Genomic DNA, 26,235 nt, shown 5'->3' with positions numbered 1-26,235 from the left:
TCAAGGATGCAAGAAAATGTATAAGCTATAATAACGACAAACATTGTAAGTCAAATGTGTCTTGATTCTATTTTTGCAATTATTGCAATACAGTTCAGTTGTACTTATTGTATACTTCTGCCCATTTCTGACCAGTGAAGATAAGCACATGCCGCTGAACGACAGCATGTACCTCTGACTTTTTCTGCTGACGTTCTTCTCACATGCGGCGAAGGGCCTGTCATGGCAGTCCTTGACAAAGCCGTCTTGCACAAATCTAAGCAGGGCAACTTTTTTGAGATGGGGCCGCGGGACGTTTTGCTGAACAGTCAAATGGAGGGCCAATTAAAAGTGATTGGGAGGCGTTAGATGGCTTCCTGTCAGCATGCCGGGCAGCAGGTGAATGTGTGTTTGAAGAGGAGATAGGCTACAGGGGAGGAAGACGTGGGGAGGATGTGAGAAATGTACTGATTGTTTGAACTGTAGACTTCAATAAAAGAAATATGAATGGAAGAGTTTCTATAACGGTTGTCTGCAGAGCCATGAAACTGCAAAGAAATATAAATCATAAAGTGAGAGTCACGATGATTTCAATGACTAAAGTCCTAAGTACAATGTTACACCACATAGTCAGTCTCGCATTCCATTATCCAATTTTGTATTGTGTTTCAAAGAACACATTATGTTTTTGTAGCTTTTGAACATGCTCATGAGCACCTTTATTTGGCATTGCATGCTTTAGATTAAAACAAAATGCTTTAAAACCCAAATCACTTCATGTCCCTCTGGCTTTCCCCATGCTAGGAACGGACCTTTGGCTCCATCTTGTGACAGAGAGAATTACATAGAAGATGGAAACAAATGCTAGCTTGCCTCCAACATGCTAATGTACCATTTGTAATGATCGTGATTTGACTTACCATGAAGGGTTTTCAAACGAGGTCTGTTAAGTTGCCCAGAAAGGCATTACTAGGGCCCCGCCCTGGAGCCAAACCTGGGGTGGGGGCTCGCAGGCATGTGCTTGGTGGCTGGGTTTTCTCAGACACGACCCGGCTGGACCAGCCCTGAAAGGGAACATGGGACCACCTTCTTGTGGGCCCACCACACACAGGAAGGACCATAAGGAGCCGGTGCTGTGTGCTTTGAGTGGTGGTCCGGGGCAGGTGCCCTGTTGACCAAAGTCATGCACACGGTCTCTACCGCTGATGATGTGGAATGTCACCTCATTGACAGGAGAATGTCACCTCATTGACAGGAGCCCAAGCTTGTGCCTGAGCGTTACCGGCCAGATATAGTCGCCCTAGACTCTCCACGCAAGGCAAGTTTATTTGTAGAGCACAATTCATACACAAGGCAATTCAAAGGGCTTCACACGAAAGGAAAAAAAAATCATTAAAATCACAAAGACATGACAGAAATCACAAAACCTTAATTTCAATTCATTCAATTGAACAATCTTGCTGACATGAATCATACAGTTTGTCCATGCTTAGTGATGATGGAAAAGCCTCACTGGCAGACACTCCAGACACACGTTCCCATATGAGACATTGCCAGCGTGACCGGCGTCTCCAGGATGGGAACATCTCTTTTAGATCGATTCTTTCTCATGTTTGACCATCCGTAGACGTCGACACACTATCTGCCTCTGCACACGTCTGTGCTGAGCGTATGTATCTTTTACCACGACTCTCTCGTTGACGCCTCCACCTTATGTGTAGCACTTTTGTATCTTTAATGACGGACCCAGTCTCGTCTGCCCCCTCCCTAGATTTAGCTTTCGCTAAACTAATTGTCCCAGACAAAACTGTTTAAATGTATTCAAATTCAAAGGTTTTAGAGAAATTCTTTATAAAGTGCTATTTTCAGGCTATCTGTCAATTAGTTTAAGTAAAATCACAAAGACATGACAAATCACAAAACAGTCCAAGACATACAAGAGAAGAGTGCAAAGAAAATCATTTCAGCTAAACAAAACCGTGCTAGCTTAGATTTGAACATTACCAGAGTAGAGGCCTTCTAACTTGATGGTTAATTGGTTTTAGAGCGAGACTCTGGAGGTGACGCTAACACTTTCTCTTTGTTTCTGTGGACAAAGACAATGATTTCAGTCTTGTCTTAGTTCAGCTGGAGAAAGTTGTTTTGCATCCACACACTGATCTGTTGGATGCAGTGACAGAGTGAATCCACTGGTCCATATTCATCTGCCGACAGTGAAACATAGATCTGAGTGTCGTCTGCATAATTGTGATGACCTAACGACAGCATATAGAGGTTGAACATGCACAGCTTGGGCTCTTGAACCAGTACCCGCGAGAGAGGCCGGGCTCTCCATTTCTCTGGCGTTGCCCACGGGAAGAGGCAGCGAGCTGGTGTGGGCTTGCTTATTCATGCGTTTCAGTCACGTCATTTGTGACTCGTGACTTGTTGTCACCACCCTTTTGGAGACACTGTTGCATGCTGTTGCCTATTTCCGCCGTTAAATAGTCTTGAAAAACAGTACATATTGAAAATGAAAAATGTTGAAGAAGACAGAAGTTATGGGCTTTGATCCTTGTCGACTCGGGAAAGTCGCTGACCAGACTTAAAAGCAACAATAATTTGCCACAACAAACTTTAGCAGACATTTACATCTATGCTTTACAGGGAACATAATATGCAAAATAAACTTTGAGAAATGTTATCATTGATTAGTTTAGTCAAAGTTGTATTATGATTTACTCCTGCATGTTGAAGTAATCTAGTACTGTCTGTCCTCAGAAGATTCCAGTTTTTTTTGTTTTTTCATCTTGTTCTGTACAGTGTCCTTGGGTGTTTCTTGCATTAATTGAAGGGAGTGTTTATAGAACCGCGGCGCACGACCAACACTGCCATGTTATTTTTTGCCGCGGCTCCTGAAACTGCTGCGCTATTTGACCGCGCTGGGTTAAGGTTAGGGTTACGGTTAGGGTCAGGGTTAGGGTGAGGGTTAGGGTTAGCCATGAGGCTGTATGGCAGTGCCGCGGTTCCTGAAACTGCTGGGCCATTTGACCGCGCTGGGTTAAGGTTAGGGTTAGGGTTAGGGTTAGGGTTAGGGTTAGGGTCAGGTTCAGGGTTAGGGTTAGGGTTAGGGTCAGGGTCAGGGTTAGGGTCAGGGTTAGGGTTAGCCATGAGGCTGTATGGCAGTGCCGCGGTTCCTGAAACTGCTGGGCCATTTGACCGCGCTGGGTTAAGGTTAGGGTTTCGGTTAGGGTTAGGGTTAGGGTCAGGGTCAGGGTCAGGGTCAGGGTCAGTGTTAGGGTTAGGGTTAGCCATGAGGCTGTATGGCAGTGCCGCGGTTCCTGAAACTGCTGGCCCATGTGACCGCGCCGCAGCTCTGGAGCCACGGCCTTAATTGAATTACTTGCATGAGATGAAGGTCTCTTTCGCCTCTTTTGAAATTTGACCTGTAACTTGGCCATGTGCCCTTCACCAATAATGCTGCACAGGGCCCATTACTAATAGTCATGATATAATATTGGATCTAAACAAAAACATAGTCTCCAGTTGAAGATTTGTGAAACTTGATGAATCCTTTACCATTTTAATTATGAAGAATATTATTATTATTTTACCAAATAAGAAACCCATTGAGATCAAAACCTCTTTTTCAAGGATGACTTGGGGACCATTACTTAAAATATATAATTAAAACTAAACCAAATGCCGTCGTAGGGAAATTCTCTGCAATCTTAGTGGCAGTAACCCAAGATGACTAACTTTCTTAATTTAAGGATAGCCCCTTGAGATGGTTCAGCTCTTTTTCAAGGAAGTCCTTTGCAAACGTTTACTTCGACAAACATAATTAAATAAATACTGCAAAACTGAAGGTAAATTAAACAGTTAATTTACTTTTTGTAGTGGGAAATTTAAGGCTGACTTCACGGTACTGTACAACCACAGGCGGTCACACAGAGCAGCAGAGGAAAGGTTAGCAGAGCAAAAAAGAAAGCCAACAGCACCATCTAGTGACAACTGACAAGAACGTGAGCTAGAGATTTAGGCTTCTGATAGTATAGTAACATAGTGTTTTTATTTTGTACTTAAGCAAGACTAAAACACATCTTAACCTGACGTTTTGGAGCTTGTTATTTTATATTAGACTATGGACGTTATATTAAATGTGACAACATGGTGAATACGGGTAAATATTTTAAAATCAATTTTATAATTCAAATGCATTCAAAACCAAACTTTATCACAATAACTATGGCTGTATAATCCTTTTATTTAGAATGTGTTTATTTACCCTCAAAATACTGCAAAAGTAAATGTTAAATTTAGGGATTTTTATCGATAATATCTGTGTTTTTGTCTACTTTATGAAATCTACTTTTGCCATTCCCTCCACTTTTATTTTATTTGAATGTTATACATGGTAATAAACAAGTATATTTAAAGTATTAAGATAAAGTAAAAAGGCCAAATATCTATCCTGTTATGGAACAATTATGTGTATTTAAAAAAGTTTTTCCTCCATAGAATAATAATGATTTATAATTTTTTACTTTATTTAATAATTACTATTTAATTCATATAAAATCACACACAAATTTAAAAAAACAAATGCTACCTTAGACTCTTTATGGCTTCAAAGCGAATGTTGATGTATTGTTTTGTGTTTTTCATGCTTTTTGGTCTTAATGAATAATGATATCAGGTGCTGGGACATATAACACACATCCTGGCATACAAATAATACAAAAATATGTATAGCAATAGCTATAATAGTAATTAAATCATTAATGTAATGATTAACATGATAAATTATTTGCTTATGCCAGGGACAGCAAAAGGCACTGACCCATCTACAAATAACGGTTAAGATTTCATAATCAATATCACAAGGCCCACAGGGATCACAAAGAAAAGAATCAATCACTTTCAAAAAAGAACAAAAAACATTTTAAATCTAGTTTTTGATTGTACACTATTTTCCCGTTATTCTTGAACTTACAATTTACAGCTACTGGACAGAAACAGTGCCATCTACCGGCCACAGACTGAACGCACATTGTATTATAATATAAATCTTCTTGTTTGTTGACGTTAGACACGCGCGACAGCTCTCCAAATATCACTCAAACCACTCAATGAACCGGGGATTTACAATATTGTTATAAAGAGTCATTTAATCCTGCTTAGGGAAACTTTTGCTCCAGGGAAATAATAAATAGGCCATGACCATGTGAGTTTGTGCTGGAATAACAGAAACAAACCAACAGAAAAGCGTAAAGACCAGTATTTATTGTTCTAAATGACAAATATGTAAAATAAATTGAAATAAATAAGAGTCCTATGCGAAATCAACACACCCTCTGTCTGTCTAAGCTGTTTTTGGACACGACCCTCCACATTACGCACCGTTTGTTTGTTTGTTTGTTTGTTTGTTCTGGACACGAGCACGACGCGCAGAGCCGGACAGGCCCCACTGACCAGCCCCTCAAGTCCTTTTGGGGCCCCAGCTCGGCCCCTTGCCCGCGCTCATTGGCTCAACTGCACTTACCGCACTCGATCTGCCCCAAAATCATGGTCAACGACGCGCTCCTTTAGTTTGACGCTGCTCCAGTAACGCGATAACTGGCAACGGATCGAAGCTTGACCTGCGCGAATGGCGAACCACGATTAAATAAAGAACGTTTTGTCATTCTTGGGTAAACGAACGGGACACGACGTGGAGAGCAGAGAGAGGGAGAGAGAGAGAGCAGAAGGACTGGTGGAAACTCTACTCCGCTGTGGGACCCGAGTGCTGTCAGCGTGGTATGTATGTCCACTCCACACAACACTGCTTTTATTATAGGCCTTTTCTCTGAGCTGTGTCAACTTCACATGTGCAGGTCAGGGTAGCAACTAAAGACAAGCTGCAGGGTTATCTGTGCCCCACAGGTGGCTTTTCTCACACGTGTCATCACATATATGGGTTTTAAAGAAGACACAGCATATCTACTTGGTGTTGGTGTAAGTAGGCTGTGTTTTACATGCGGTTACTTGTCAAACACCACATTCATATAAAACTTTCATATTATGTGTCATTTTTTCCATCTTATATAGTTGAATCATACATTTTTGTGGTTGCTTCAATTTTTTTCCATTTTGTTATTTATCAAATAGCTGTGCTTCTTTGCACCCAGAACACATAATATTTACTTTTTTCCTGTTATTGGGTTGGATGTTCCAAGAGAATGTTTTTTTACTAGTAACTGAGTAATCACTACTTTGTACTTCTACTTTATTATTATATAGTAATACTCAATATATTCTGATTATGCACTTACATCTCCAAAACAACAATTATGATATATTTTTTTCTAGATTTGACTCAGCCATGCACTATTTATAGTTATAGTTATACAAAAGGGATAATTAAACTGACAGATTGCCAAAGCGACCTATACTTTTTCAAACAACTCGATGTTTAAAGTTGGAGACTTTTCAGATTCTGTGTAAAATAGGCGTTCTTTGTTCTGGTCGGGAGCAGGACCAGAGCACACAAGAACCTCACTGTTGCTCCACCAAACATCTGTCACTAGAAGTGATTGCCCTCGACTTGTACCGTCATCGTCGCACTATATTTACTATCAGAGACTTTTTCAAAAGTTTTGTTAGTAATTTCCTTCTTTTCTTGCACATACTGTTTTCGTCCTGCTCCCTGTGCTAAACTGCGCCGTTGCTTGTTTTCCAAAAGTCCCAAGAGAGTATTATGGCTAACCAGCGAGAAGGAAATGTGATGTGGGTGTAGCGGAGTCAAAGAAAAAAGGCTTGTGGGAGGAACTTTTGGAGACACAAGGTACATCTTGTCATTTTCAAAACTGGATAAAGCATTCAACATTCAAATACGTTCAAGGATTCATCTTAAAAACTTACTACGGATGCACATTCTGTTCAGTCTCTGTAATGGATTAAATGGTTGATTTATTGGGGATAATTGTATTGTTTTAGTCAATGTTTTGTCTCTAAGTTTTGATTTTGACAAAGTTTGGCCAATACATTAAGGCATGAACACATTTGTAATACAGCTTTTGATGAATTGTGCAATTGCTATGACAACGGAGGAACATTACCATGCCAAATCCTTAAATTCAGGAAAGAATCCTTATGCCTGAAATCCATAAATAACAACCATATGGTAATACTTTCCTACATTGTGCAGCCCAAATCTGAAAATTCCCCCCAAAAATAACATGCTAATTTATGTCATTTCTTGGCACTAACTGAACATTACATTTTTTATTGAAACGTTGCTTAAAGGTGCAATCTGTAACTTTTCTGGTGGAATGTTCTGTCATCTGCTGCGCACTGAAAATATTAAAGGGGCTGTACCAGATTTCCTTTTCATGTAATAAAGTAAAATTGGACTTGTCCCAGTACAGATATATTGTAAAAGCAGCTCTTGGTGTCAAAATGAGACCGCTGTGTGTCTTGGCTACATCTAATTACACTACGTTTTAGTCACCGCCAAGCAGGAAGATTGCAGTTAGCATGTTCATGTTTGTTAGCTTTAGCGTGATGGTAAACTCTACTCTAGGTTCCGAAAGTTGTGAAAAGACCTGATAAACTCATCACGGTAAAAAAAAAGAGCATGTTCAGACCGCATTAGGTAATTGACACTGACTGAACGTTTTTAAGAAGGTAAAAATCATAATTAAGCATCATAAAGCTAATCTCCATGAAGACAAATGCCTCCAGCTATGTTCTGTGGGATATTCCAGACAAAGCAGTAACATCTCTATGGAGAAAAAAACCTTTAAATGGTACAATATTATTTCTCCTTTAATATTATTTTGTATTTTCTTATTGATTAAACTCAATTCATCAATAGGACATGAACGACCCAGATGCATACTAAACATGACATGACCCTGAAGAAGAACCAGTGTGTCTGCAGTGTTGAAATAGCCTTTCTCTTGCCTTGTTACCAACTATAACCCCACACCTCAGCTGCACCGCCCACTGCATGAACCAATGTGCTCCCTAACACCGCGCCCCTCCCTCCTGGGCCTTTCCGTTTGCCCACATACTTATTCCTGACACTCTGTCTCTGTGTGTATGTGGCGGGACATCACCTGTCCTGCCAACTACATGTAACCCACTGGTACTTTTCCGTCCTCGGCTGATGCAGTGAGGTCAGCCAAGTTGGATTGTGCCAAGTCAGAATCTACTCTAATCTATCTATTCACAATCTGTTCAATTTGGTGTACTCGACTGCTTTCAAAACCTAATGATTATAATGGTGTATTTATGAAAGCGATGATCTTAAAATGACATGCAAGGCCCTCGAATGGCACTGAAAAAAGAGTCCGGTTTCCTTGGGCTCAAATAAATTAAGTGAAGGAAAATTGATTCTTCTCCAGGGATAAATCAAGGTTTAGTTAAAGGTGAACTATGTAACTTTTCTGGTGGAGGGTCTGCCACTTGCTGGGTGAGATGTCTTTGTCTTCTTGAACTTTATTGTATCTATTGCCTTGGAGACGGGCAAGTAGAATCACAGGGCCAAACTACAGGTTGGATTACTTCAGTAAAGGTAAAACTCTAAAACATGAATAGCTTTCTAGACACAATTAATTAATGTATTAATGTATTAATGTATTTTTATTTCTTTATTTATATTTATTTTTATTTATATATTTATTTATATATTTATTTATTTATATATGTATTTATATATGTATTTATATTTACTTTTATATTTATTTTTATATTTTTATTTTTATTTTTATTTTTATTTTTATTTTTATTTTTATTTTTATTTTTATTTTTATTTTTATTTTTATTTTTATTTTTATTTTTATTTTTATTTTTATTTTTATTTTTATGGACATAGCATTGGACGAACCAGATGCAATGTTTTAAGTGTTACAGCAGAACTAAATAAGACAAATAAACAGCAAATTCCAAAAATATTCAGAGATATTTACGATTGATTTAAGGGAACTTTTTTAGCTTTTTAAAAAAACTTCCATTCATCTGTCATCCATGGCTGTTGATTAAAATAAACTCATCTTCTGTCTTCTTGTTAGTAGATGGAGAAATCCTCACTGAACGGTGAGGAGCGGGCGTGGCTGGGGCAGAGCCAGTCCCAGCTCACCACCAGTGCAGACGACGCAGACGACGCAGACGAAGGTGAGACGAGCTCCGTGGACCGCCCCGCGTGGGACTCCAAGCTGCAGTACGTCCTGGCTCAAGTGGGCTTCAGCGTGGGCCTGGGCAATGTCTGGAGGTTCCCCTATCTCTGCCACCAAAACGGAGGAGGTGGGTGCAGAGGACTTTAAGGTTCCGTTTGGCTGCGCAATAAATCTCAATATTTGTATTACCTTAGTGACGCATGGAACTAAATTGATTTTAAATACACAAAAGCCGCGTGTCAACTGGCCTTGACTGGTTTGCTTTAGAGAGATTTGGAAGGGTTCTTTTCATGCTGAGACTAGGGCAGGGGTCTGCGATGTGATGGACATAGTGCTTTTAATCACATGCCAGATCTCAGCAGTTCACAAAAACACATTTAGTCATTTCAAGTTTGTGAGATCTGACTAATACTAGAGATTTTGTTAGCTTTTTTGCAATGATTTCACCTCTCTGCCTTTTCTTTGTTATGCGCTGTGATTGAATAATATTAGATGAATTATGCACTGGAAATATCATACTTTCTGTCTTGACCTGAGTGCCATACATTGATAAACAGGAAACAGCTGATGCTAACACGCGCTAGCTTTGTTTTGTTAAGTCTGTCGGCCCAACATAAAAGTTACCACCACTGGATAAAACAGCGGTTTATCACAAGATCAAGTCAGCGTTTGGTAAGAAATTATAATTTTTTGTTTATACCTGTTTTTATCATCTTTTTGTCTCTTGAGGCTGTTTTCTCTCTTATCCAATCGTCTCACTCTAAAGCATTCCAGGAGCCAAAGCTAACCAGACCCCTTTGGGAGCTAGTACCACGTACAGCCCTCTTAAATCAGAGCACTTAAATAGACTTGTAAAGTTCACTTAGGACAGTGCAGACACTTTTGGACTGTACCAGTATTGCAATTTTCTATACTGTTTTATATAGAAATGCACTGCTATCATTAGAAAGTTCTCAGCTTGGGTACGGAAAAGTAGTTCGATGCCATAATGATAATTAAAAAACACATGGATTTGACACAATAGGCTGTAATTTACAACAAAACATAATTGTACTTTCTTTCTTTTTGTGCAGGAAAGGTCACATTTTATCTTAATGTGATTTTAGTATCTAATTTTGAACAACCCTACATTTTTGCAAACTAACTCTACTTCACTTGTATCAAAAGTGCATGTACATTTGGTCCTTGTTTAACCTTTTTTTGTTGACACTTTGACTTTATTTACTTGAAGTAAACAGAGGGTCGTGTATTTATCGAATTGAAATTACTGTGTCAATATTGAAATACTTCTAAAAATGTTGGTATTGCACCATTCAGCACACATTGAATATTGCGTTGCATCACTCTACAGTCGTCCATAGACAGGATACAATTACTAGCGACTAATAAACTTAAGATATTTTGGTGTTAACGCTATCATAACATACAAGCTTGAAATAGCAGAAAAGTGTGTTTATGAAGCAAATGACCTAAGCCTCACACATGTTTACCCCTCTCTCCCTCTCTTAGGGGCCTTCATGCTGCTGTATGTTTTCCTTCTGCTGGTTGTGGGGGTACCTCTGTTTTTCATGGAGCTGGCCGCGGGTCAGAGCATCCGGCAGGGCAGTATCGGCGTATGGAAACACATCTCACCAAAACTGGCCGGCATCGGATACTCCAGCTGCATGGTAAGTACGAGGAGCGAGGAGGGTCCGGCGTCTCTGTTGACCTTCCGCGTGGCTGGGTTGCATATGCAGATCGGTACGGAGACCGAAGGGGTTTGTTTTGGAAAGGAAATCAGTGAAATTATGTTGCGAGTAGGAGAGGGTGATGTAAGAAAATGTGAAAATTGTGGTTTGGAAGTTATGTAGAGTTACAACATACAGTATGTTCTAGAGGTTATACTTAAGTAAGAGTATAACGTGATATTGCTTCACTTTTACAGTTCATTCATTTTGTCGGATACTTAATCAGGATTAAAACAGGACTAAAGAAATACTGAAACGGGACTAAAACAGACTAAAACAGGACTAAAGCAAGACTAAACTAGAACTAAAACAGGACTGAAGAAAACTGAAACAGGACTAAAACAGGGACTAAAACAGGACTAAAGCAAGACTAAACTAGGACTAAAACAGGACTGAAGAAATACTGATACAGGACTAAAACAGAGACTAAAACAGGACCAAAGCAAGACTAAAGAAGGACTAAAGCAGGGAGAAAACGGAACTAAACCAGGGATAACAAAAAAGGACTAGGCCAAGACTAAAAAAGGACTAAACCAGGGACTAAAACAGGATTAAACCAGGGACTAAAGCAAGAGTAAAGCAGGGTTAAAACCAGGACTATTATAACACACACAATTGTCTGATTATTGTTATCAGGATACTCAGGATATAATATTTTGTTAATATCACCCAATTGTAGTATATTGTATGTTGAAGGATGTAGTCTGCAGTGGCAGAAGAAATACTCCTTTGTTTAGTAAGTACAAGTAAAAGTAGATTGCAATAGCTGGTGAATGAATATGGCATTTAAAACAACTTCACAATTATTAATTTGTGGTCAAGTGGGTTAAGCAGCAGCATATTTTAGAATAACAAAGGAAAAGTAGAAAGTTTGTAGAAAATGTCAAATGTAGTGATTTTGTAAAATAATTGTGCGAATTTTTTGTGGATCATTATTTATCAATTTTTGTTTGCTAGGACTTGAACTCATAACCCTTTGGTAATATGCTGTCATGAAAGTGCAACAAACTATTAAATGTACCTAAGTTAAGTACAAATACTTCTGTACTTTGTTACTGTCCACCACTAGCCATCCATCTATAAGAAAACTGTCAAAAAGCTGAGAAAAAGTAGATATAAATCATAGTGTTAGTGTTATTTCACATGTTTTACATGTATGCACTTTAGTGTTTCATTTTACAGTCCAATCATATTTTGTCAGATACTTGATCCTTAACCAAGACATTTGCAAGATTTACAAGCACATTTCACATTTTAGCACATTTCATATGGTTATCAAAAATACAGTATCATGATTGTTAAGATAATCCAAACAGAGATATTCAGTTTAGTCAAAAACCCCTCCTACGTATGAGCTGTTTTTTTTTACGCTCTATATCAACTTTAGTGGAGCTCGGAGGGAAGTCAAAAGTTGAATGTGATCTTAAGCTGCACAGCTGCAGTGAGACAGGAGTGTGTATACATAGAGAGAGAGAGAGGGTGATGATGACATCCAAGCCGTCTGTGAGTGTCCACAAGAGAACTGGCAGCATGTTGCATAACACTTTCTCCGTACAGCAAGGCCCAAGAGTTCCGTGTACAGCCATTCCTCAGTCAGAAGCTCCTTGTTTTCTGTAAAATATATTCCCCTGTGGAGCCAGTAGTGTTAGCTTCAGGAAAACTCTACACGTGTACACTTGTAGGCCTATATAATGTACACGTGGGGCAGATATTTACGTTGGTTTGGACTATGGGGCCTGTTCAAACTCTCCTCTAGGCATAGAGTTCTGTTCAAACACTTCAATGCAGTCTTTAGCATTTGTCCACGCAAGACGCAATTTACATAAGTGTAAACTGTAACTTCTATAGCACAGAAAGTAGTGTTGTTTCATTACATTTAGATCTTGATTTGGATACTTGAGCTCAGGTACTTAATATTAAACTACTGTAAAATGCAAGTAGATCATCATTTTACAATTTGTTTGTTGTAAACCGCAATATTGATTTAAAACGGCTAAAACGGAACCATGTCCATAATTTCCTGTTCAGAACTCCAGAAGCTGCTGGATTGGCATTTACGTCTTTTTATTTTTGAAAATTGGAAGTGTGACATTTTATAATGATTTTGCATATTAGGTTCCCTAAAAAAACCTAAAACAATTACCTTACATATTTATGTATCATATATTATAGAACCTTTTTCTCTTCTCTCAAATTCTCAACACACATTCTTTGTAGTTTTTATTTTTTTTTTGCACGTTTTTATATAAGTTCTAATATCAGTCAGGCTATTCAAGTATCGATACCAACTCAGTATCCAGTTCCAATACTAGTTTTAGTATTATTAATATCTGTGTATATAATTTTTTAAACACTAACAGAAAGTTGCTTCATTGATGAGTAAGATTGTACTTACATTTTATTTATTAATTTGAGCTTTACAACCGTAGCTAAAGACGTCTGTATTGCACTAAATCTTTTCACTTAAAGGTTGAATGGACAATTTTTTGGGCCCAAATCTGAGTCTCATTTCCTCGTGGCGTGGACTGCCGATTAGTCCTGCCACGTATCAATCATAAAACGCACCTACCACTCACCTGCAGCCACGTGCGGCTCGTCCCCACAAGCAGCATTTTTCCCCGTGTCTAAGCGCATTGATCTATTATAATATTAAAATGAAGACGGAGAAAGACTGTTCGAGTTGACTCAGAAGAGACGGAAATCTACGGGAGACGAGAGATGCGATGCGATCCGTCGTGCTATTAAACAAACGCACGTGTGTGTTGTGTCAGTCTGCACGTGGGGAGTGCGAAAAATCGCACTCCCCACGTGCAATTCAAGTAAAACATAATGAAACACCACTTGCTCAAACACATCATTTGCATAGTTAAAGGTTGAATGGACGATTTTTTTGGCCCAAATCTAAGTCTTATTTCCTCGTGGCGTGGACTGCCGATTAGTCCTGCCACGTATCAATCATAAAACGCACCTATCGCTCACCTGCAGCCGCGTGCGGTTCGTCCCCACGTTTCCGCGTGCCTAAGCGCATGGATCTATCATAATATAGTTCCCTCAGTGTACGGGGCAAAATGAAGACGGAGAAAGACAGTTCGAGTTGACGCAGAAGTGGACAGAAATCTACGGGAGACGAGAGATGCGATTCGATCTGTTGCGCTAATAAACAAACGCACGTGTGTGTTGTATCAGTCCGCACGGGGGAGTGCGCATGCGCACTTCCGCCTGCGTTCTCAAATCGCCGAAAAATCGTCCATTGCGCCTTTAATATTGTGTGATGACTACGCTTTGGGGACCCCATGGCAGCCAATTTGTGTCAATGTCTTTGGCCTGTCTTTACAAATATTGATCGTTCATAGTTGATTTTCTCTTATAGGTCTGTTTCTATGTGGCTCTATATTACAACGTCATCATCGCCTGGAGTTTGTTCTACCTGGGTAATTCGTTCCAGTATCCTCTGCCGTGGCATCAGTGTCCCATAGATGTCTACACCAATGCAACAGGTTAGACACATCTACTCTAAAGTCCTCTATGCTCACAATCAACCACTCACCATTGTCTCCTGTGTGTCAACAGTTAAAGAGTGTACCAAAAGCTCCCCCACGTCGTACTTCTGGTTTCGGAGAGCCCTAGACATCACAAACTCTATCGACGAGTCGGGAGAATTCAATCCGATTATGACTGGTTGTTTGTTGGCTGCCTGGGCCATCGTGTCACTGGCGATGATCAAGGGCATTAAGTCTTCTGCAAAAGTAAGTTTGTAGACACATTTTGTATTTAAACACTTGAATATAATGTGTTACTTGCTTGTTCATGTTGCAGGTGATGTACTTTTCCTCTGTTTTTCCTTACGTGGTGCTCTTCATCTTCCTCATCAGAGGGTTAATGCTGGATGGAGCCATAGAGGGAATCACCTACATGTTCTATCCAAAAGTATGCACTAAGAGTTGTTTTCTATTACTATTACTTGCTTTTACTTTTACTACTTGATTTAAGGAAATGGCATTCCTCTAAAAGTGCACTACGTAACTTTTTTCAAGATGTTTTGCCTAGACTGTTGCACATGATTTCAATATCTCCATGGAGACAAGCAGGTGATGCTGCTAGGCTAGGTTACTAAGGACAGATCTGTGGAGTGGTGAGCACGCTTACAGTAAGAATGTGTTTTTGAGCAATAAAAACACCTAATGATAAAATAAATGCTAGATGATGTTTAATGCCATACTGTGGAATAGAGCTACACAATACAATCCAAAAGTATTGCAATATTGGCAGCAAAGTAGATATATTGCAATAACATCAAGGTTGAAAACATTGAAAAGGGGTTAATAAACTAGCCTTGAGTTAGTCGCAGTTTTGTCTGTTTTATTTTGACTCATAAATAAGGCATGAACATGAATATTTGTGTGAAGTGAATGAAATATTGCAATCAATTCCTTTTAATTGTGCAGCCATATTGTGGAACATTCCAGGCAAAACTGTAACCTCTCCATGGAGACAAGTTGGTTCACTGGAAAGTATATGTTACTACCTAAAATTCTGTATATTATGAGAAGTGTTCGGGTTATTTACAACAAGGTTCTGCAAGTATTTGTAACTTAGACCATAGACTGTTCAATTCCTTATTCTAAACAATAAAAATCTTTTAAATTATACTAAAATATGTACAGGAAATGCTATGTTGGTCTTGAATTTGTGCCTAATTTTTACTAGATATTTTACGCATGTGTGGTTCGGATTTTATAGTTAATGAGCACTAACCCTTTCAGAAAAACAAACAAATAATTGCTTTAAAGAACTTGTGTTGGCAACTGTCTAAGAGTTGCGAAAAGAAAAAATAGCAGTTAAAATTCTCATCATCATCGATAGAACTAATTTGCATTTCAGTCATGTCTCTCTTCATTGATCTATGTCCGTGCTCTGTTGTAGCTGGAGATTTGGGGAAGCGTGCAGGTGTGGCGCCAGGCTGCTACACAAGTGTTCTTCGCCCTGGGCCTCGGGTACGGCTCGGTCATCGCTTACTCCTCCTATAACCCCGTCAACAACAACTGCCACAGGGACGCCCTCATGGTCTCCGGGATCAACTTCATGACATCAGTCCTGGCTTCGCTGGTGGTTTTTGTTGTGCTCGGATTCCGTGCCAAGACCATAGCACAAAGCTGCGTGGTGAGGTAAAGACGCTGTGTTTAGACTTGAAGACATCATTTTGCTACAGTGAAAAGTCTAAATAGATGATTCCTTCCTCTTGTAGTAATCTTGGTCTGCTCAACGTAATGGTGACGGAGGGGTCCACGCAGCACTGGTGGCCTTGGTTCAATATCACAGAGCCCAGCACTGTTGCCATAGACGATTACCGGGGGTGGTACAGGCACTACAGCAGCATGGTGGGCCCCAACATCACCGACTGCAGCCTGGAGAAGGAGATGAACAAGGTAGCACACTAAGCACACACTCATATTCTGGGCTATGACCAATCTAGGACAAGGGGAAAACTGCTCTTTTCATAGAGTTAATACAATAGTTTGTGGCAGGAATAATACATTGCATTTTAGTAACTCATATACTGACCTTTCACATGTGGCAGTAGGTCAGCATGGCCCTTCTGAAATATAATACATCAAAATTTAGGCATCACACAAAGGACATCTTGATTTAATGTCTTTTATTCGTTAATAATTTAAAATGAGGTGTCACACAAATAAAGGACATCTTGATTTGATGTCCTTTATTTGTCAATAATGAACAAGTTAATTATTAATAGTTAGTATTTGCAATGCACTTTAACAAGCTTGAACAGCTTCTCGAAGCACTCCACTGTAGTTCTTTCACTCCGCACACCTCACAGGGCTGGGCCAATCTGCTCCATCAACAGCTCCACCGCTAATCACACACGCACATGTACATACTAACACACACTAGCACACACACTAGCACGCACACACTAACGCACACACACACAAACGCACATACTAACACACACTAGCACGCACGCACACGCACATACTAACACACACTAGCACACACACACTAACGCACACACACACCCACACACACACACGCGCACATGTACATACTAACACACACTAGCACACACACTAGCACACACACACTAACGCACACACACACACACACCCACACACACACACACGCACATGTACATACTAACACGCACTAGCACACACACTAGCACACACACACTAGCACACACACACACACACACACACACACACACACACACACACACACGCACATGCACATACTAACACACACTAGGACGCACACACACGCGCACGCACACGCTAACATACACTAGCGCACATGCACATACTAACGCGCATGCACACACAGACACACACTAACGCACGCACGCACATACTAACTATACACACGCACATGCACATACTAACACACACTAGCACACACGCACATACCAACTATACACACGCACATGCACATACTAACACACACTAGCACACACGCACATACTAACTATACACACGCACATGCACATACTAACACACACTAGCACACACACACATGCACATACTATAAGATAAGATATTCCTTTATTGTCCCACATGGGGAAATTTCATTGGTGCAATGAAACGCGCATGCACACACACACACGCACACACTAACTATACACACGCACACACTAACTATACACACGAACATACTAACTATACACACGCACACACTAACTATACACACGCACACACTAACTATACACACGCACACACTAACTATACACACGCACACACTAACTATACACACGCGCACACACTAACTATACACACGCACACACTAACTATACACACGCACACACTAACTATACACACGCACACACTAACTATACACACGCGCACACACTAACTATACACACGCGCACACGCACACACTAACTATACACACGCACACACTAACTATACACACGCGCACACACTAACTATACACACGCGCACACGCACACACTAACTATACACACGCACACACTAACTATACACACGCACACACTAACTATACACACGCGCACCCACTAACTATACACACGCGCACACGCACACACTAACTATACACACGCACATACTAACTATACACACGCGCACACTAACTATACACACGCACACACTAACTATACACACGCACACACTAACTATACACACGCACACACTAACTATACACACGCACACGCACACACTAACTATACACACGCACACACTAACTATACACACGCACACACTAACTATACACACGCACACACTAACTATACACACGCACACACTAACTATACACACACGCACATCCTAACTATACACACGCACACACTAACTATACACACGCACACACTAACTATACACACGCACACACTAACTATACACACGCGCACACTAACTATACACACGCGCACACTAACTATACACACGCGCACACTAACTATACACACGCGCACACTAACTATACACACGCACACACTAACTATACACACGCACACACTAACTATACACACGCACACACTAACTATACACACGAACACACTAACTATACACACGCACACACTAACTATACACACGCACACACTAACTATACACACGCGCACACTAACTATACACACGCACACGCACACACTAACTATACACACGCACACACTAACTATACACACGCACACACTAACTATACACACGCACACACTAACTATACACACGCACACACTAACTATACACACGCACACACTAACTATACACACGAACACACTAACTATACACACGCACACACTAACTATACACACGCACACACTAACTATACACATGCACACACTAACTATACACACGCACACACTAACTATACACATGCACACACTAACTATACACATGCACACACTAACTATACACACGCACACACTAACTATACACACGCACACACTAACTATACACACACGCACACACTAACTATACACACGCACACACTAACTATACACACACGCACATACTAACTATACACACGCACACACTAACTATACACACGCACACACTAACTATACACACGCACACACTAACTATACACACGCACACACTAACTATACACACGCACACACTAACTATACACACGCACACACTAACTATACACACGCACACACTAACTATACACACGCACACACTAACTATACACACGCGCACACGCACACACTAACTATACACACGCACATACTAACTATACACACGTACACACTAACTATACACACGCACACACTAACTATACACACGCACACACTAACTATACACACGCACACACTAACTATACACACGCACACACTAACTATACACACGCACACACTAACGCTACACACGCACACACTAACGCACACACTAACTATACACACGCACACACTAACTATACACACGCACACACTAACTATACACACGCACACACTAACTATACACACGCACACACTAACTATACACACGCACACACTAACTATACACACGCACACACTAACTATACACACGCACACACTAACTATACACACGCACACACACTAACTATACACACGCACACACACTAACTATACACACGCACACATGCACACACTAACTATACACACGCGCACACACTAACTATACACACGCACACACTAACTATACACATGCACACATGCACACACGCACACACTAACTATACACACGCACACACTAACTATACACACGCACACACTAACTGTACACTAACTATACACACGCACACACTAACGCACATACTAACTATACACACGCACATACTAACTATACACATGCACACATGCACACACTAACTATACACACGCACACGCACACACTAACTATACACATGCACACATGCACACACGCACACACTAACTATACACATGCACACACTAACTATACACACGCACACGCACACACTAACTATACACACGCACACACTAACTATACACATGCACACACGCACACACTAACTATACACACGCACACACTAACTATACACAAGCACACACTAACTATACACACGCACACACTAACTATACACACACGCACACACTAACTATACACACGCGCACACGCACACACTAACTATACACACGCACATACTAACTATACACAAGCACACACTAACTATACACACGCACACACTAACTATACACACACGCACACACTAACTATACACACACGCACACACTAACTATACACACGCACATACTAACTATACACACGAACACACTAACTATACACACGCACATACTAACTATACACAAGCACACACTAACTATACACACGCACACACTAACTATACACACGCACATGCACATGCTAACGCACACGCTTACACACACTAACTTGACTTGTCATATGGAAAATTACTTGAAAAAACACAAAGGACTTTTTCACACTCAGAAATTCTGAAGTAATGGAAAGTCCCCAGCAGATAAGAGTCTGAAAACACATAAGCCGACACAGTATATCCGAGGGCCCTTTAAGGAGATGGCATCACGCTGAGATATAGGAGTGAAGGCTAACCACAGAATGAAATGGTAGTATGGAACTATACGCATTCAATCGTGCCCAGTTACTTGGTTGACAATGCTTTATACTCAATACATTTTACTTATCAAAATCAAATGAAAATGGCTTTTTGAATTGGTACAAATCATAGAAAGTGTTCATATGTCAAAAACCTCACGCAAACCTCATGCATTCTCACTTTGTCTTACTTCTACAAACCCTATTTAAAGATATTTTATGGCCGTTTATCATCATCACACTTTTAAATATTCCCCCATTTTGTGAGTGCAGGGCGTGGAGGGCACCGGCTTGGCGTTCATTGCCTTTACCGAGGTGATGGCTCTGTTCCCGGGCAGCCCCTTCTGGTCCACCCTGTTCTTCCTCATGCTGCTGAACCTGGGCCTCAGCACCATGTTTGGGACCATGCAGGGCATCCTCACCCCGCTCATGGACAACTTCAGCCTGCTCGGACGCCACCGCACACTGCTGACAGGTACGCCGAGCACCTAGACGTGCACAATATGGTAGGACATAAAATTATTTAACATTTAAAGACCAATATTATGCTTTCTTTCATCATTTCCCCTCATAAGGATTTGAGTTAGAGCTCCATCTACTGGCAGCGGAGATAATGACACATGCACATAGGGAGATAAACAAATCTAGCTACCATAATTTGACGGAAAATTTGACGAACAGTGCAGGAGACCTCCAGAGCTCTAATTATGATGGCACAAAACTGAGACATTTCTAACCAAGTGTTTTTTCTGACACTCAGAGAGGGCTTACTAAATTCATCGAACAAGTCTGAACGGAACTAAATATAACTCCAGGTGTGTTTTTGATGAGGGAACAATGTTAAAACATGGTTGGAAGCTCAAAAAAAGTCAACACAATATGTATTCTATAAAGATAAATGCATACAATACAAGATGAATCCCTCTTAATACAGAAATGACAGCCCGTAGGAAGCAGAGACGTAACAATAACCAAAAAAACGTGATGTTGCATGATCATGTTGTGGGCCGTCACATATCAAATTACAAGCTCCTTTGCTTCATGTTTTGTTACAGCAACAGTTGAAAACAGCAGGAACTACATAGAACATTAAACATTTGGAATATGACAGTAATTATCTGTACCAAAGGCGTGTCAAGATATTTTTAAATTTATTTTTAATGCACAAGAGCAATAGAAAACTGGACAAAATATATTTCGCCATATTCACCCTTAAAACCTTTATAGAGATGACAGAATGTAGCTATGGAACCTTCCTGAACCACTGAGGGATCACATGGAAAAAGCCTCCAGAAACTAAATATTGTAAAGTGAGATGCTGGGATAATATCGTCCTGAGAGATTTGGATATAGTCTCCGTACATCCACCAGGAAGTCAGTTCAATTTAAAAAAAAAGCATATTTCGTGCGAGTGAAATATTGTATATATAATTTATTGTTGTGTTCTCAAAAAAAAACTAGATGTGTTTTTATACAATAAAAACTAGTAGTCTCCCTAAGAACAAACTTGTAATGCTAAACTCATGAACCATAAGTCAAAATAGACGGAATTGTTTATATTGTTTAGATTGGAAAAAAAAAATTAAATGCACTTTTGCATTGTGTAACTTTTTGAGCAGTAAAAAAATGTAATTGAATACATGAGAGATGGACTATAACTTGAATGGCATATGGAACATTCCAGGCTCTACATACTACACCTTTAAGGGCACAGTACCATGCTTAGTACTAAATCGCCACAGACCAAAAACTTGCAAATGTAAAGTAATAAACAAACCATGTATAAAAAATTGCTTCGATTTCGCTCTAATAAGGGAAAGTATTACCTTTTTTCAACTATTTTTATTTTATTTTATGTGGATTATTATGGATTATGACTTTTCTTTTACTTTACTGATCTAAATGTCTTTCTTTTTATTTAAATCTGCCAAGTCATGTCAGCATTTGAACTATTTGAATAACATTTGAACCTCAGGTGATTCTGTGAGACCGTCTGCCTTTGTGTTTTTGTTTCTTCTCAGTGTCGAGCTGTGTCTTGGGATTCGTGATTGGACTGCTGTTCACCCAAAGATCTGGCAACTACTTTGTAACCATGTTTGACGACTACTCTGCCACTCTTCCATTGATTATTGTGGTGATTTTTGAAACCATCAGTGTCTCTTGGGTTTATGGCACCGACCGGTAAGGACAATATCTTAAAATCATATCCTGTTGCATATACAGTAGGGTAGTAGGGTTTATTGGTATTTTATTGTTCCTCTTTAGCTTTATGGATGACATTGAAGTCATGCTCAAATGGCGCCCTCCAGTGGTCTACAAGTATCTGTGGAAATATGTCTGTGTTCTGGCCATGGTGGGTCTTCTGGCGGCTAGTTTCCTGCGCATGGTCTTAAAAAGGCCTACGTACACGTCCTGGAATCAAGATACAGTGAGAGATCAACTTTGTACTTGTGTAGATGGATATATTTGCTTGTACTGAAACACTAAGGACACCATGTTTTTGTGCAGGCCTCTGAGAAGACGCTGGAATACCCCGACTGGGCCATGGCTATGATCGTCCTGCTCATTCTGTTGGCCAGTCTGCCTGTTCCCATCGTATACATCAACTTTCTGGTGCAGAGCCGCAGAATTCGCTGCATTAACTCTGAGGACAGGGACAGTCCAGACACTCAGAGGGAAATGTACACCAAGTGTAACTCTGTGGAACAGCTCGACTTCACCCACCAGGACCGCACCAAAGGGCAGGAGGCTCCCAGGGTGGGCCCCATATTCTTGCCAGGGGGCCATGAACCGCACCGGCTCCTGCCCCAACAGGAGGACGATGAAGAGGACACAGGGGTGTGAGGTGTTTACTGCCTTACAGTTTGACTGTGCATCATGTGTCACAGTGGTTCTCAAATGTCTTTTCTGACGACACACTTTTTCTAATCGACCCATCCTACGTTATTTAACGTAAGCTATAGGTTTGTATATTAATGTATCATTGATATACAAGCTTTTTATCAGTTAAGCGACTGTAATGCTGTTAGTGACTGGCAAGCATTTGAATTGAACATCCTCTGTGCTTTACATCAAGAGTATCTCAGTAGTGTCTCAGACATTCTGGTTTTACTTCATTCATTCTGCCATAAACTTTGCCGTGAATGACCCACAGCCCCAAAAACATGCCACTCACATGCCGTATATAATGTAGGCACATGGAAAAGATGCTTGGGGCAAACTGATAAAACTCATGAACATCCCTAATCTTTTACCAATGCACAAACCTCACACGTGCTGGAGCTGTGGCTCGTCTCATCTCTCAAAAGAGACTTTAAGCATTAACAGTTTTGAGAATAAGTGGGTGTTTTAATGTATGCGGAAGAACTGGACTGTTTTTGTGACCCAACAAAAATCACCCTAAGTTTGAGAACCAATGGTGTATCATATGTCATTCTACCTCAGTTTGTATTGCTTGTTATACCCAAGGAAATGCAATGCTCCATTGAAGGAAAAAGCACAAGGTTGGCTTTTTTTTCCAGAATAGTACCTCTTTATCTAGTAGCAAATGCCTGTGCAGTTTGAAATGCAGCTACCAAAGTAACTACCAAATAACTACTTATTGTAGTATTTGAAGCTGATGTACAGTTTTGCATGAACACATTCTACCTGCAGTGAGGAGTGGTCAGTCTGGCATGACCGGGAGTAGTGCAAGTGTGTTTATTTGTAAAGGTTTTAGATAAAAAATCAAGGTGGATTTGTATATATTTGTGTATGTTTGCCTTTTATGGGCAAAGCTAAGAAGTTGCAAAAGAAAACTCCAAACATAGATGATCAAATGAAATCAATGTCCAATTTTACAGATCATTTTAACAGTCACTGCACTAGGTCTCACATTATGAACTTAAAGCCAAGTATCTGCAATAAGCAAGCCAGAAAATGTTTTCAGTTCACAGCTTAGCTGTTCTTTTTTGTTTGTGCTTTTTTCTTTTCACATTTTAAAGAGGATCCAAATAAGCCAATTTACCAGACTTAATTGTGCCATTTACTAAAAAACTAAAGCTAGGGTACATGTGAACTGCACCGTTGCGTGTCATTGAGTCACTGGCACTGCCCATTTTTACTACGTCTATAGACCTTTTAAAATGGTATCAGAATGCTAAATTAAAGGTTTCATTTTCTAAAGGTAAAATGAAATTAACTTATATAAAATCTAAATAGTAATGATTTTATGTCTGTATTGCTAAATGTTTTGAATTTGCTGAATGTTTTTAATTTGAATGAGTATGTAATAAATCTGTTGATAAAATGAAATACTATAGTGGTGGTATAGTATTTTTCCAGTAAAATACAAAAATCTGGATTTTCTCAGTGTCTGTCGCAAACTCCTACTCAATAATTTGTTGTAATCCCTCATCTGTCCAGGAGTGTTCCATTGTGTAGAGATTTATTTGTAGTCATCTGGACTTTTTGAAAAAGAGGTTTCAACTTTGATCCAAGAGTCCCAAAGCCTGGGCACCCTGCCTCGCCTTGGTCTGGGCGTGGTTGGTCCTCCAGGCATGTGTCCTGCGTTTGATTAACATGTGGCTAAATTACCAAGGACCAAATGACTACAACGGAATCTTTTTCTTCTACTATTAAACAAAAAAGAAATTGGATTAGAAATGATTAGCCTTTTTTGTCTCCATAGAGACATTTGTCCTCTGCTTTTGTCCCATCCTTCACCCAGTGGCCGTTCTGTCGCTCACTTGTCTTGTCTTGATATTACTCACATGTATCGGAGTAGTTTTGATTTGCTACCTTGATTTTTCATATTTTTTGTGTCTTTATGATTTAGTTGGTGTATTTATGGGCATTTTAATTTTATTTTCAGAATTCAGTATTGAAAATCAAATATTAAGTTCAGTATGGAAATTACCAAATATAAATTAAATACCAGACATATTTGGTTTTAATGTTCAAGTAAATAATATAATTAAAAACTAATATAGATTTTTACACAATATATAAGTTAAGCAAAACACCAGTAAAAAAACTAGTTGCTATTTGATTATCTGTTTTGGTCAAAGGGAAGAATGTTAATGCCAAAACTAGCACAGATTTTTGAACGTATCATACATACAGTTTATAATTGGAAAACCCAAATGCTGCATTGTCTCTGTACTTCTAGTTGTGAACCAGGCCTCTGCAGGTGCCCCTATAAGACCGAAAAAGGTGGTAGTAGTAGCAAGAACATTAGCTGAAGGAGTAGAAGCTATGGGAGGAACAGTAGAATGAAGAGAAATGTTTCTAAATGTAGTAACGGGCAGTGGTGGTAGGTGGTATGAGCAGTGGTCAGTCCAGACAGGAGCGTGGGGCAGGTGTGGCAGGTGTCACGGCTTGAGCAGCGCTTCCCCAGAGAAGAACTCTGCAGCCCAGGCTAAGAATGGCTCACTCTGTACAAGACATGATGAACTTTGCAAAATTTTACTGGTTCCCACACAGTTACAGTCCACGCACCTTTCAGTGTGTGGACAGCATCGTTAAAAGAGGGGCCGATTTGTCATGTATCAGACCACGAGACAGGCACAACTCAGATGAATATGCACAAACAATATATCACTGGAGGACAAGCGCAGTGGGGCCAAAGAGCACAGAGAGAGCTTCACCTGGTAATATCCATGTATTTGAGGTGGTTTGTCATATTATTCATAACTATAAGGCAAGGCAAGTTTATTTGTAGAGCACATTTCATTCACAAGGCAATTCAAAGTGCTTCACATAGCAGGAAAAATGCATTCAAATCACAAAGAAATTACAGAAACAGAAATACAATAAAATTAACTAAATAAAAAATAAAACACCTAGCCAAATCCAAATTTATCGGACCACATTGGCAGGCATTTC

General features: G+C 39.9%; 1 protein-coding gene across 1 annotated transcript; it reads left to right on the top strand.

Moving 5' to 3' along the window:
* The first annotated feature begins 5,591 nt into the window (after positions 1–5,591).
* Positions 5,592–24,637, top strand: slc6a16a (solute carrier family 6 member 16a). Its single transcript, XM_072442599.1, has 12 exons — positions 5,592–5,757; positions 9,015–9,246; positions 10,629–10,786; positions 14,217–14,343; positions 14,417–14,592; positions 14,663–14,773; positions 15,770–16,011; positions 16,092–16,272; positions 20,644–20,845; positions 22,392–22,551; positions 22,636–22,798; positions 22,879–24,637. The coding sequence occupies exons 2-12, from the start codon at positions 9,018–9,020 to the stop codon at positions 23,212–23,214; spliced, it is 2,085 nt and encodes a 694-aa protein (XP_072298700.1). The 5' UTR covers positions 5,592–5,757; positions 9,015–9,017; the 3' UTR covers positions 23,215–24,637.
* Positions 24,638–26,235: the final 1,598 nt, after the last annotated feature.

The sequence above is a fragment of the Eucyclogobius newberryi genome, unplaced genomic scaffold, assembly GCF_026437365.1.
Source record: "Eucyclogobius newberryi isolate DKJ021-1_F unplaced genomic scaffold, fEucNew1.0.hap1 SCAF_13, whole genome shotgun sequence".
Classification (NCBI taxonomy): domain Eukaryota; kingdom Metazoa; phylum Chordata; class Actinopteri; order Gobiiformes; family Gobiidae; genus Eucyclogobius; species Eucyclogobius newberryi.
This window is presented reverse-complemented; position numbering and strand designations above follow the sequence as displayed.